Source organism: Suncus etruscus, chromosome 5 (assembly GCF_024139225.1).
Source record: "Suncus etruscus isolate mSunEtr1 chromosome 5, mSunEtr1.pri.cur, whole genome shotgun sequence".
NCBI classification, from domain to species: domain Eukaryota; kingdom Metazoa; phylum Chordata; class Mammalia; order Eulipotyphla; family Soricidae; genus Suncus; species Suncus etruscus.
This window is the reverse complement of record NC_064852.1, coordinates 149,089,579-149,103,010: the sequence shown is the minus strand read 5'-3', so window position 1 is coordinate 149,103,010 and position 13,432 is coordinate 149,089,579. Positions and strand designations below refer to the sequence as shown.

Here is a 13,432-nt window from a genome sequence, read left to right as displayed (position 1 = left end):
GGGATTCAATTGGAAAAAAGCCAGCACCCCGGAACCTTTCTTACAGGGCCTCACGGAGCGCACGGTCGTAAATCGCCGACGGCTTCCGGACACGTGACAGGAGACCGGAAGTGCCCTCCAGGAAGGCGGAAGCTGCGCGAGCGTGGGGCAGAGGGGGCGGCGGCGGCGGTAAACTGGGTCCGCGTGGCCCCGTTGCCAAGATGAAGGTGAAGATGCTGAGCAGGAATCCGGACGACTATGTCCGCGAGACCAAGTTGGACTTACAGAGAGGTGAGGCCGAGGACGTGACTGGGCTGCTTTCAAAGTCCCTGTGTTGGGGTGGGAGATAGCATGGAGGTAAGGCGTTTGCCTTGCATGCAGAAGGACAGTGGTTCGAATCCTGGCATCCCAGATGGTCCCCCGAGCCTGCCAGGGGCCATTTCTGAGCATGGAGCCAGGAGGAACCCCTGAGCGCTGCCGGGTGTGACCCCAAAAACAAAAAGAAGAAGAAAGAAAGAAAAAGACTGTGGCAAGTATTAAGTGTGTGATGTTTTTTGTTGCAGTGGTCCTCAAACTATGGCCCGCGGGCCACATATTGTATTTGTATCTGTTTTGTTTCTTCATTGCAAAATAAGATCTATGCAGTGTGCATAAGAATTCGTTCATAAGTTTTGTTTTTACTGTATATTCAGACCCTCCAATGGTCTGAGGGACAGTGAACTGGCCCCCTGTTGAAAAACTTTGAGGACCCCTGGTTAAGAGGAACTGCTCTTGTTTTAGTCCCCAGAAACTACGACCCAGCCTTACATCCTTTTGAGGTCCCACGCGAATATGTCAGAGCACTAAATGCCACCAAGTTGGAACGGGTGTTCGCCAAACCATTCCTTGCTTCTCTGGATGGACACCGAGATGGAGTCAACTGCTTAGCAAAGCACCCCAAAAGCCTGGCTACCGTCCTTTCGGGAGCTTGCGATGGAGAGGCAAGTGTGCGCTATCCATGGATGTTTGAAGCCAAATGGTTATATTGCAAATATTCTTCCCTTTAATGTTGCCTGAATTGTTTTGATTTCATTTTTTTTTTTTTGCATCTGGTTTTCTTTTATTTCACCAGACTAAAACTGTTTGCCTATGAACTATTTCAGTAGTTCATATCCAAAGTTAAAAGCTTTAAAATGTAATAGCAGGGGCTGGAGCGATAGCACAGCGCTCATGGGTGTTTACCTTGCCTAGGTTCAATCCTTGACATTCCCTATGATCTTCTGAGCCTGCCAGGAGTAACTTCTGAGTGTAGAACCAGGAGTAATCCCTGAGCATCACTGTATGTGGCCCCAAAACAAAAAAAAACAATCAAAAAAAGATAATTGAAAAAAATTGTAATAACATTTAAGGCTCAGGTTGATAGTCAATAATAAATCATGTTTATACTAAAGGGATTTAATTGTGAAGTTTTTATCCACAGAAGCTATTATTAATAATTCAGTATTTAGTAATTTCCTACTCTAGTAAATATGTGCATTGTATTATTTTAATCCAGAAGCTTGTATTTGTAAGTCTCTGGTAGGGTGAATTACTGCTTTTGCAAAATTGAAATTATTTTTCTTGAAACATAATGCTCTTGTACTTGGACATTTTATATTTATAACTCACTGAAATTTCCTGGTATGCTTTTATTGTATGTAGGTTAAGATTTGGAACTTGACTAAACGGACATGTATTCGTACAGTACAAGCACATGAAGGTTTTGTGCGAGGAATATGTACTCGATTTTGTGGGTCTTCTTTTTTTACGGTAAGTATAGCAGACTTAACTTACTGCCACCTTTCTATATATATATCACTGACCATTTTCTCAGTTCATGCATTTATTCCAACGCCTGAAATCCTATTTTTGTTTTGTTTTGTTTTGATACCCATTCGGCTTTCCCCTTACATTATTTATTTGTGTCGTTCCCCCCCCCCCCCCCCCCCCCCCCCCCCCCCCCCCCCCACCCCCCCCCCCCCCCCCCCCCCCCCCCCGTGAAGCCTATTGGTGCTCAGAGCTACTCCTGGCTCTGCTCATTCTAAGTACTGTTCAAGGGAATACACAGTACCTGAGATTGAACCCCAAGTCTCAAGTATGCAAGGTTTGGGCCCCAACCTGTTAAGCTATCTCTCTAGCCTTCCCCTCTACTTTTAGATATTTAAAAATAAATATTTCAGGGACCAGAGTTATAGCACAGTAGAAAGGACATTTGCCTTACATGTGGCCCACATGCGTTTGATTCCCGGCATCCCATGTGGTACCCTGAGCCTGCCAGGAGTGATTCCTGAGTGCAATAGGAGTACCTTGAGCAATGTCAGGTGTGACCCGACAAAAACAAAAAAATTATTTCAGCATGTTATTTGGGGGGGGACACACCTGGTGATGCTCAGGGGTTACTTTTGGCTATGTGCTCAAAATCACTCCTGATTTGGGGGACCATCTGGGACACTGGGGGATCAAACCACAGTCCCATCTAGGTCAGCTGCGTGCAAGGAAAACGCCTTACTGCTGCACCATCATTCTGACCCCACAGCATATTATTGAACTAATATTCTGAAGGGCACCCAAAAGTACTAATGCATAGTGGGGCTAGAAAGATGGCTTGGGGGGCCGGAGAGATAGCATGGAGGTAGAGTGTTTGCCTTGCATGCAGAAGGACGGTGGTTCGAATCCCGGCATCCCATATGGTCCCCGAGCCTGCCAGGAGCTATTTCTGAGCATAGAGCCAGGAGTAACCCTGAGCGCTGCTGGGTGTAACCCAAAAACAAAAAACAAAAAAAAAGAAAGATGGCTTGGTTTACTCTGAAAGATTTTCAGTGTGAAGGCTAAACAATTTGTACCTTGGTAGTAAATTATTGAAGCATATTTTTATGTTAAAATACACAAAACACAATTTAGCATTCTGATTTCAAATGCCAGGTCAGTCGCATTAAGTCATTCACATCAAGTGACCATATTCACTGCCCAATTTCACAATTTTTATCTTCCCAAACTGAAATTCCATTACATTAAACAAAAACTCCCCAGCTCTCTCTCATCTCTAGTCCCACTTCTATACCTATATTATTTTAGATGCTTCATTTCAGTGGAACTGTGTCATATTTGCCCTTTTACATGTGATGTTTTTTCACTAAGTATAATGCCCTCAAGTTTTATCTATGTTGTACATTTCAGACAGAAATGAATTTCTTTTCCTTTCTCAAGCAGAATACTACTCCATCTGTGTGTATGCTACATTTTTTGTTTTTTTGTTTTGGTTTTTGGGCTGCACCTAGTGACACTTAGCGGTTACTCCCAGCCATGGACTCAGAAATCACTGCTCGCTCAGGGGACCATATGGGATACCGGGGATCAGGTATCGAACACAGGTCCATCCTGGGTCAGCTGAGAGCAAGGCAAATGCCCTACCGCTATGCTATCACTCCGGCCCTAACATTTTGTTTTCTATCAGTGGACCTTTAATTGTTTTCTTTTTTTGTCCTTATAAATATGTAAACATGAGCCTAGCACTATGTTTTGTATTTGTGGAAGGTTTTTAAAGGGAATTGTTAAAAGGTACACTTAAAGATGGTTTATTTGATGACAGTGATTCATTTGGAGACTTTGAGTAAATGGTGATGCAAGTTCACAGTAGAGAGAGAAGGAGTTGTTCAGGTCTAGAAATTTTTTCAAAGGTTTGACAAGCTTGATTGCTGAGCAGAAGCGAGTTCTTTTGAGGGAAGGGAATCAGGATTCCCCAAGGACTGTGGACTGAGGTAGTGGACTGAAGACGCCTGCAAACCTTCTCAGACTAGTGGGGTTTGCGAAAAATTTGACAACAGCGAAAAGCTTCAGAAAGTTCAGTGACCAAAAGTGAATTCAGAATCCACTGTGTGATGAATTCAAGGTATTGCATTCTCACCCTGTGTTGCATTTCTCAGGCCAAAAAAGGGGCTGTTAGTGGGAGAAATTTTACAAATTTAGTTGTGGATACACTCAGACCACCCACTCAATGTGTTGTTCCTTAGGCTTGCTCAACAGTGGTTCTGTCCACAACAGCTGAGTAGCATGCTGGATGCCAAAGCCAGATTGCCAGGGTATAACAAGGGAGAGTGATCTCTGGGGGAGCTGCTCTCACCCTTCCAGTATTTGAGGGAAAAGATACAGACTTACTTGTGCTCTGTCAAAGAGCTTTTTGTTTTTGTTTTTGTTTTTTTGTTTTTTGTTTTTGGGCCACACCCGGCGGTGCTCAGGGGTTACTCCTGGCTGTCTGCTCAGAAATAGCTCCTGGCAGGCACAGGGGACCATATGGGACACCGGGATTCGAACCAACCACCTTTGGTCCTGGATCGGCTGCTTGCAAGGCAAACACCGCTGTGCTATCTCTCCGGGCCCTGTCAAAGAGCTTTAAGAAACAGATGTTTGTCTTAGATTTGAGTTTTGGTATAAGGTAAAGCTTATTTGCTTTCAAAAACTAAAATGGGCAGGGAGGGTCCTTTCTTAATGTAAACCACGGTTTCATCCCTGCTCCTCAGGAATCTATCCTGGTATTGTTACTGCTCAGGGGACCAAACCTGAGTGTGCCATGTGCAAGGCAAGTCTCTACCCTCTGTACTATCTCCTGGCTCCCCATGCCCACTGAATCTTGATGTGATAACAAATAGTCCTTAATGTCTCTGTCAACTTAAACAGTGCCTTGAATATTGGGAGTGAGCTAGGTGGAGAAGCAATACTGAATAAATGGCCTGTCTGTGAGTTCTCTTGGGAATGCTTAGGCAGTCTTTAAGCTTGGACAGTCTTTGCCGTGTTTGTCTCCTTATGTATTTGTATCACTCTCTGTGATTGACCCCCTCAGTTACAGAGATCTAAGGTGCTACTCTGATTGGATTTTTGGGATAAATTGTTTGATTTTAGCAGAATGATGTCTTGACTAACATGAAAGTTGTTTAACTATAACAGCCACTGAAAAACTTTAGGGTCCTTAAGAGTTTTACAGGTCCCAGTTTGGAAACAGCAGACTTTTGTTTCTCGAAATTTTGGGGGTTTGGGGGGAGGGGCAGGGCCACACCTGGCAGTGCTCAGGGGTTACTTCTGGCTCTGTGTTCATGGGACCATATGGGATGCCAGGAATCAGACCCAGATTGGCCACGTTTAAGACACATCTTACAGGCCCTGAGAGATAGCACAGTGGCATTTCCTTGCAAGCAGCCGATCCAGGACCAAAGGTGGTTGGTTCGAATCCGAGTGTCCCATATGGTCCCCCGTGCCTGCCAGGAGCTATTTCTGAGCAGACAGCCAGGAGTAACCCCTGAGCACCGCCGGGTATGACCCAAAAACCAAAAAAAAAAAAAAAAAAAAAAAAAAAAGACACATCTTACCTATTCTGGCCCCTGTTTCTGGAAATTTTTATTTTGTAACGAGGAACTTTTCCCAATGCCAAATTATGAAATGCCATTCTCATAGCATTTCTATTTTTATTGCATTTTATACATTACAGTTGTTGGAATTTTTATTTGCTTTTAGTTTTGCGACAAAACCAGGTAATGTTCAGGGCAAACTCTTGGCTGTGTGCTTAGGGTAGGACTTGTAGGATCAGATGGGGTTCTAGGGATCAAACCTGGGTTGAATGCAAGGCAACTATAGCTCTACCTGCTGTACTGTATCTTCAGCCTCATGGAATTTTGTCTGTGTTAGACATTTTTAACTACATGCCATCACAATACCATCTTTTATTCTTTGATTTTGAATCATACTTGTCGGTGTTCAGGGGTGAATCACTCCTGGCTCTGCACTCAGAAATTACTCCCGACAGGTTTGGGGGAACCATACGGGATGCCAGGAATTGAACCCATGTCCGCCATCTGTAAGGCAAACATCCTGCTGTGCTATAACTCCGACCCCAATACCATCTTTTTGCACCCCATTTCTCTAATGTGTGATAATATCCATATTATATTGGCCAGTTTCTGACGTTTTTGTTATTTTTCTTTTTCTTTTTTTTTTTTTAATATAATTTTTATTTTGATCATAGTGTCTTACATATTGTTGACAATAACATTTTAGGTACATATTTACATAAAATCAGGGGGGATTCCCATCACCAAATTGTCCTCCCTACCCCTCCGTTTTTGTCCTACCTCCCATTTCCTCTTCCCTCACCCCCAGGGCGGCTAGAATATGTGGTCCCCTCTGTATCTAACCCACTACTTAGTAGTCTTGCACCTGTTTGGTCTTGATGCCTCCCTTATCTCCCTCTCTAACTGTAGGCAGGACTAGCTAGTTCAAGTTGCGTGGTTTTGCCTGAAAAAGAGAAGATAAATAAACTGGGGTAAGAGTCTAATACTCCAAAAATGGGTGGAATCCTTCTAGAGGCTCTCATCATCGATTTGGGAGATGAAGGAGAGAAAGAAGGTGAAACACTGCACCAGTACCAAAAAAAAGTGTCAATTATCCAGTGAGGACTCCAGCTATATCGATGAGCACCACAAAAAACAGACAAAAAACAAAGCAAAAAAAAAAAAACAATAACAAACAAACCAAAAACACGCCATGGTCTTGAAATAAGAAACATGGCATAGCACATAACGAAAGAAAAGAAAAGAAGAGAAAAAAATAAGTATAATTGGGGACAACGATTTCAATAATCACACCCAAACAGAGAAATCGACCAAAATAGATAGGTAAATAAAAATAATAATAACAATAATAAATGAAGGTAAAAATAAATATATATATAAAATAACCAAGGTTTAGTGCTTTTTGTATTTTTGTTTTTTCCCCTCCTGCCCTGGCACAGTAAATATTGGGGTCATTCGAAAAGGAATTCACTTGGCCTAAGAAATATGGGGTTTCTCCGTCCTTGGAGTATACTGTCATGGGATCAGCTCTAGACTTTGCTCAGGATCATTTATTCTCCCGGTGGTGTTTTTTTGGTGTGTGGAAGACTTCTGTTCTGTCCAGGGTGATACACTCAGAGCTCTGTGTTTAGAGGTCTCAGTATCTGCACAGATCCTGAGGTGGGACTTATGATGAAGTCAGTCTTTGTGGTTCTAGAGGTTCTGTTACCTCAGTGTCGTTTTAATCCATCTTCTGTGGTTTTTGTTATTTTTCTACTTGTATTTTCTTTCTTTGTACTTATACCAAATACTTTATGTATTTGTCAGATATTTACTATAACAAGATGTTATTAAATATACTAGAAAATGGATGGGGTCGCAGTGGTGGCACACACTTTAAGGTCTGCCATGCATGTGCTAGCCTAGGACGGACCGCAGTTTGATCCCCCAGTGTCCCATATGGTCTCTCAAGCAAGGAGCTATTTCTGAGCACATAGCCAGGAGTAACCCCTGAGTCACTAGGTATAGCCAAAAAATCAAAAAAAAAAAAAAAATTGGAGCACTTTAGTTTGATATATGCATTGGTGAGTTTGTAACTGTTCATTGTCATTATCATGAATATTTCTAGGTTGGTGATGACAAAACTGTGAAGCAATGGAAGATGGATGGGCCTGACTCTGGAGAAGAAGATGAACCATTACATACAATATTAGGAAAGGTACTTAAATGAGCACACTCATGCAAGGGTCTTTCACATACTTAGCTGTCATGGAAATTTGAATCATTTCAATGACCAGAGAAGATTGTAAATAAAAAAAAAATCATAGAATTGGGACTATAATACATAACTTCCGTTTAAGCAGTATTTAATGAAATAAGGTTCTTTGCAGGTAAAAAAAATTCGGACTTTTTTCCCACATGAAGTAAGTTTTGAGCTAGATGGTACAGTGGAACATTTCTTGTGATAATGTCATTGAGGGAATGAGAATATAGCTGAAGAAGGTGAGAGAGGTGAGAGGGCACAGGGAAAAGGTCAGAAAAGTGAACTGGAGAGTACAGTGGGTAAGGCACTTGCCCTGTACTCAGCCAACCTGGGATCAATTCCAGAGCTGCATATTGTTTCCCATGTATCGCCAGGAGGAATCCTTAAGCATAGAGCCAGAAGTAAGTCCTGTGTGGCCCATAAACCAAAATAAATAAATAAACAAAGAGTGAGAGGCAATAGAAATAAATGGCATTGTTTGATTTTGACTTAGTTCATTGTAGATCTTACAAATGCTCACAATTTCTTAGGAGAATCCATTAGGAAACCAAGTTGCCACTTTTTGCATAAACCTCATCATTTCTTATAACATCCTGCAAATTGATTTAATTATAATATATATGTATAATTTGGAACATTTGGCCTATTCAGGTTTTATAATATATAATATTTATACTTGGATATTAAATAAAATTCTAAAATTAGATTTAGTTTTTAAATATATGTTAAAAATCACTTTTTATCATTTATTATAGCTAGGATATATTTAGATTAGGGCTGAGGAGAGAGCTTGAAAGGCTAGTATATGTATTTTGCATATATATATTTAGATTATGCTTCTTAAATTCTAAAAGGTTCTAAATGTTCCTAAGGGACTATAACAGCTATAACAATGTGTAATCGCTGTGATAATGTGTTATAGAAATGGAAATAATTTGCACTTGGTAACAATTTTGATTCCTAAAACAAAATTGGTTTTGTGCTTATAAAATGTCTTTAGGAGTTCTAAAAGTTCTTGTTTATTTTAAACATTTAAGGTTTTTAAGTATTTTGTCTATCCCTTATCTCTCTGATATTGAGGGTAATTTCTTTTGTTTTGGGGCTACAGCCAGTGATGCTCAGTGGTTACTTCAGTCTCTGGTGGGCTTTGGAGACCATATGAGATGCTGGGGATCAAACCTGGTCAGCCTTATATAAGACAAGCACCTTACCCACTGCTTTATTGCTCCAGCTCCTTAGATTAATTCTTACTAATTTTCTTTTTTCATCCCTCCCTACCTCCCTAAAAATTAGTTTATGTTTTTTTGTTTGTTTGTTTGTTTTGTTTTGTTTTTGGGCCACACCCGGCAGTGCTCAGGGGTTACTCCTGGCTGTCTGCTCAGAAATAGCTCCTGACAGGCACGGGGGACCATATGGGACGCCGGGATTCGAACCAACCACCTTTGGTCCTGGATAGGCTGCTTGCAAGACAAATGCCGCTGTGCTATCTCTCCGGCCCCACTAGTTTTCTTACTAATTTTATGAGTAAATAATAATTAGGAATCTGGGTGCCACTAAGAATTCTTTAAAACATTGACCCTGGGATGTGGCTTAGTGGCAGTATACCTACCTGATAACCAAAGGCCCCAAGTTTGATCCCCAGCACCACCCAGATACAGTTACAGTCCCGTGTGCAGTCTCCTGTGTACTGCACCAAGTGTGTGTGGGCACCACGAGTAAAGTTCAGGTACTAGGGCCCAGAGAGATAGCACAGCGGCGTTTGCCTTGCAAGCAGCCGATCCAGGACCAAAGGTGGTTGGTTCGAATCCCAGTGTCCCATATGGTCCCCCGTGCCTGCCAGGAGCTATTTCTGAGCACACAGCCAGGAGTAACCCCTGAGCACCGCCGGGTGTGACCCAAAAACCAAAAAAAAAAAAAAAAAAAAAAAAAAAGTTCAGGTACTAAATATGTGTCCCATCCCAGTCTTCTCAGCAAGAACAGGATAAAGAAGCACACCACTACGTGTACCTTTAGTTTGGTTTACAGATACTTTTTCTACCATGTACAAGGGGTCTTGTGCCCCATGCACAGAGCTCAGGAGTTACTCCTGACTCTGAACTCAGGACTCACTGCTGAATGATGATGTCCATACGTGATTCTGGGAATTAAACGGGTGTTGACCCATGCAAGAAAAGTACCTTAACCTGTGTTCTGTACACATCTAGCACCCGGCCCCTTCTAAAATTTAATCTATTTGTTGGTATCTATATTTCAGTTCTGGGTATTAATATTTCTTGTGTAAAATGTGGAAGTAATTTTTAATTCATTATTTTAGCATTTCGGCACTTGCTTTTTAAGATTCTTCAATACTTGATTTAAAAATATTTTAGGGCTCAATAGATAGTATAGCAGTTAAAAACTTTTGCTTCGCTGGCTGACCCCAGTTTTGATTTCCAGCATCACATGTTTCCCAAGTATCACTGAGAGTAACCCAGTGTACTGAGCCAAGAATAGTCCCTAAGCACTGCTATAGGTCTGCTTTCTATCAAATACTATCAAGTAAAATTTTTTATCAAATAAATTTTCAAACTTAAATATATCTCTTGTTAATATTTTTCTTCCTAGTGTATGGAATAAGAAATAGCATTTTTTATGATAACTATTTCCTCTTGAACAGGAATGTTCTTTTAAAATGAGTGGTCTCACTTTAAAAGGGAGACAGATGGGGGATGGAAGGAAGCCTGGGGTCTTAGGTGGAGAAAGGTAGAGCTGGTGGTAGGATTGGAGTTGGGACATTGTATGAGCCTGAAACTATTGTCAGCAACTCTGTAAATTTCGGTAATTAAATTTAACATAAAAGATTTAGTGGGAGTATATGTAAACAGATCTACAATAATATTCTGTAGATTTGCAGTATCAGTGGAAAAAGTAATCTCTAACATTCCTTTGCTTTTGTAGACTGTTTACACAGGAATTGACCATCACTGGAAAGATGCCATTTTTGCCACGTGTGGGCAGCAAGTGGACATTTGGGACGAGCACAGAACGAATCCTGTTTGTTCAATGACCTGGGGATTTGACAGTATAAGTAGTGTCAAATTCAACCCAATTGAGGTGCGGTTCCTTTTTGGAAAATAATTTTACTTGTTTCCTTGTTCCTTTATAATTTCAACTCCCTCTTAGGAAGATTTTGAGTGCGTGATATGAAAAATGTGCAGGATTTTCATGGTATTCCAGCTTTTGTTTGGTTTCCCCAGTTATTTCTGATTAGCTCTCAGCGTATTTGCCTTCTGTTTAGTTCTTGTGTTAGGCCTGTTAGGGGAAGGTGGGTGTGTGTGCTTGAATGGTAGAATACAAGCAGTTACTCTCCTGTGGAATTTCATTTTAACTCATGGGCCCCAGATCCCACTCTTGAACTCTTTTTTTTTTTGTTTTGTTTTGTTTTGTTTTTTGGTCACACCCAGCAGAGCTCAGGGGTTACTCCTGACTCCATGCTCAGAAATTGCTCCTGGCAGGCTCGGGGGACCATATGGGATTCCAGGATTCGAACCAATGACTTTCTGCATGAAAGGCAAACGCCCTACCTCCATGCTATCTCTTTGGCCCCTCTTGAACTTTTTTTAAATGCTCATTTTTCTTTTTTTTTTTTTTTTTTTTTTTGGTTTTTGGGCCACACCCAGTAACACTCAGGGGTTACTCCTGGCTATGTGCTCAGAAGTCGCTCCTGGCTCGGGGGACCATATGGGACACCGGGGGATCGAACCGCGGTCCGTCCAAGGCTAGCGCAGGCAAGGCAGGCACCTTACCTTTAGCGCCACCGCCCGGCCCCTTGCTCATTTTTCTTAACTGTGTGCAAGTGTTTGTATTTGTAAGTGATGAGTATGCCTGATGCATAATGAGACGTGCCCGATTACTATACTACATATCAATTAGTTACTGATGTATTTCTTTGATCAGAAATTTGAATTGTGGGGCCTGGAGCGGTGGCGCAAGTGGTAAGGTGTCTGACTTGTGCGCACTAGCCTAGGACAGATGTGATTCAATCATTCAGCGTCCTGTATGGTCCCCTAAGCCAGGAGTGATTTCTGAATGCATAGCCAGGAGTAACCCCTGAGCGTCACAAGGTGTGTCCCAAAAATAACAAACCAAAAAAAACATGGAAAAAGAAATTTGAATTGTGACTTCTGATTCCTTCTAGGCTAAAGGAAAGAGATGGAGATTAGTTATCGTTTATTCAGATTTATAAAAGGCAACTTATTCCTGAAATTTTACCTTTTTTTTTTTTTTTTCTCCCTTTGGGGGCTACCCCTGACTGTGCTCAGGGGACCATGTGGTTCCAGGGATCAAACCTTGGGCTCCTGCATGGGAAACATGAGCTCTGGCCTGGCCCTCTGTACTCTCACTCCCTGCCCTCCCTGAGGTGGTTTTTTTTGGGACACTACAGTTGGTGGTTTCATCTGGAAAAAAAAATGGAGATACTTTTTCCTAAGAGAGAAGTGACCTGATGTTGAAACTGAGGCCAGGGGTTATCAGAAGATCGATGCACTGGATGGTGGAAGAGGAAATCCTGTGGTGCATATTTGATACTGAGACCCAAGCTGGCAGAGGAGGGTTGAAAGGCCAGGGCAAAGCGGTCTGATATGCTGGAAGGTGGCAGAGGACATGCTTCTTGCCCTGGCTCCTACCCAAATAGCTATGTCTGTGAGTGGCCCCATATTTAGAGCAGAGGCTGGAGAATGATGGCCCAGGAACCTGCTGCCTGGCACTGTCAGTACAGTTGTACTGGACACATCAGCTTAGGTGTCATTTGTAGCATCTTGGTGGCAGAACTGATACAGCTGCCAACATCATGGGGATCATGGACCACTGAGCCTAAGTAGTTTCTCTGCAGCCCTTTCCACACAGCCTCGCTGAGCTACCTTTAACTTTCATCCTCACTCTTCCACCTTGTCCTCCTGTGGTTCTGTGGTAAAGTGTGGCATGAGAGGGCAGGCGAGCTGGGCAGGGTGAGGCCATGCTGGCTTCAGGTAGGAGCACGCTGCAGAGAAATGTCTGTCCTACTCGGTGTGTACTGGCCTGGCCTGTGTTTCCTCCCTGCCTTTGTGTCTTGGCTCTGACCTTCTACACGTCACAGTTTTTTCTCTCTATATTTGCTTCTTTATTTTTAAAATGAACTTAATTATATCTGTTGGTATAATTCGTCGGTCTGTTGTGAGTGTAAGATGTGATAATATATACGAATATTTTTAAAAGGTGCTATCAAATTTAAGATGCTGATGTTATTACTATTTAAAAAAAAAAAGCCACAGTGAGCAGACAGATCCAATTCTTCCTTCCTTGACATCCATCTAAATTTGAAATCTTGGGCTTCTCCATTTTGTGAACTCCTGGGTCAGAAGAGCTGACTCCAGTTCTAAAATCCTAATGAATTGTAAGTGATGATTTTGGGATCGTGTTTTTTAAGTTTGTCACTGTAACAACCCAGTTTAGCTGTGTGCTTTGGTGTTTAATTAACCTTATGAACTGATAAAAAACAAACTGCTTATTCTTATTCCATATTAAACTTCATGGTAAGGGTGTGTTGCTATGAAGAAGTGAAATGCATTGTATCCTCTATTCACGAATAATTTTTATGTTGCACTATTCTCATAGAAACAAAAAAAAAAAAGTATGCTGCACACATTGCCACATTGTTTCATGTGAAAATTGGCTTACAAACTAGGCAGAGTTTTTTTTCCCTACATTGCTCAGGCCAGTCTTTATGTCAGTGGAACATGGTCAGACCTTGTGACATCCTGAGAGTAGAAGGTTAGATATAGAGGGTTTCAGAAAGGCCATGATTCATGAGTTGGGTTTCCAAAACCCAACTGGCTTC

At 41.8% G+C, this 13,432-nt stretch overlaps 1 protein-coding gene across 1 annotated transcript in view; it reads left to right on the top strand.

The window, feature by feature from the left end:
- The first annotated feature begins 164 nt into the window (after positions 1-164).
- DCAF13 (DDB1 and CUL4 associated factor 13) overlaps positions 165-13,432 on the top strand; it is a 28,561-nt gene continuing 15,293 nt past the window's right edge. Inside the window, exons 1-5 of the mRNA XM_049773904.1 lie at positions 165-270; positions 760-965; positions 1,666-1,767; positions 7,444-7,533; positions 10,516-10,671. Coding sequence (XP_049629861.1) covers positions 201-270; positions 760-965; positions 1,666-1,767; positions 7,444-7,533; positions 10,516-10,671 — 624 coding nt within the window. The 5' untranslated portion in view covers positions 165-200. The remainder of the gene's footprint in view (positions 271-759; positions 966-1,665; positions 1,768-7,443; positions 7,534-10,515; positions 10,672-13,432) is intronic.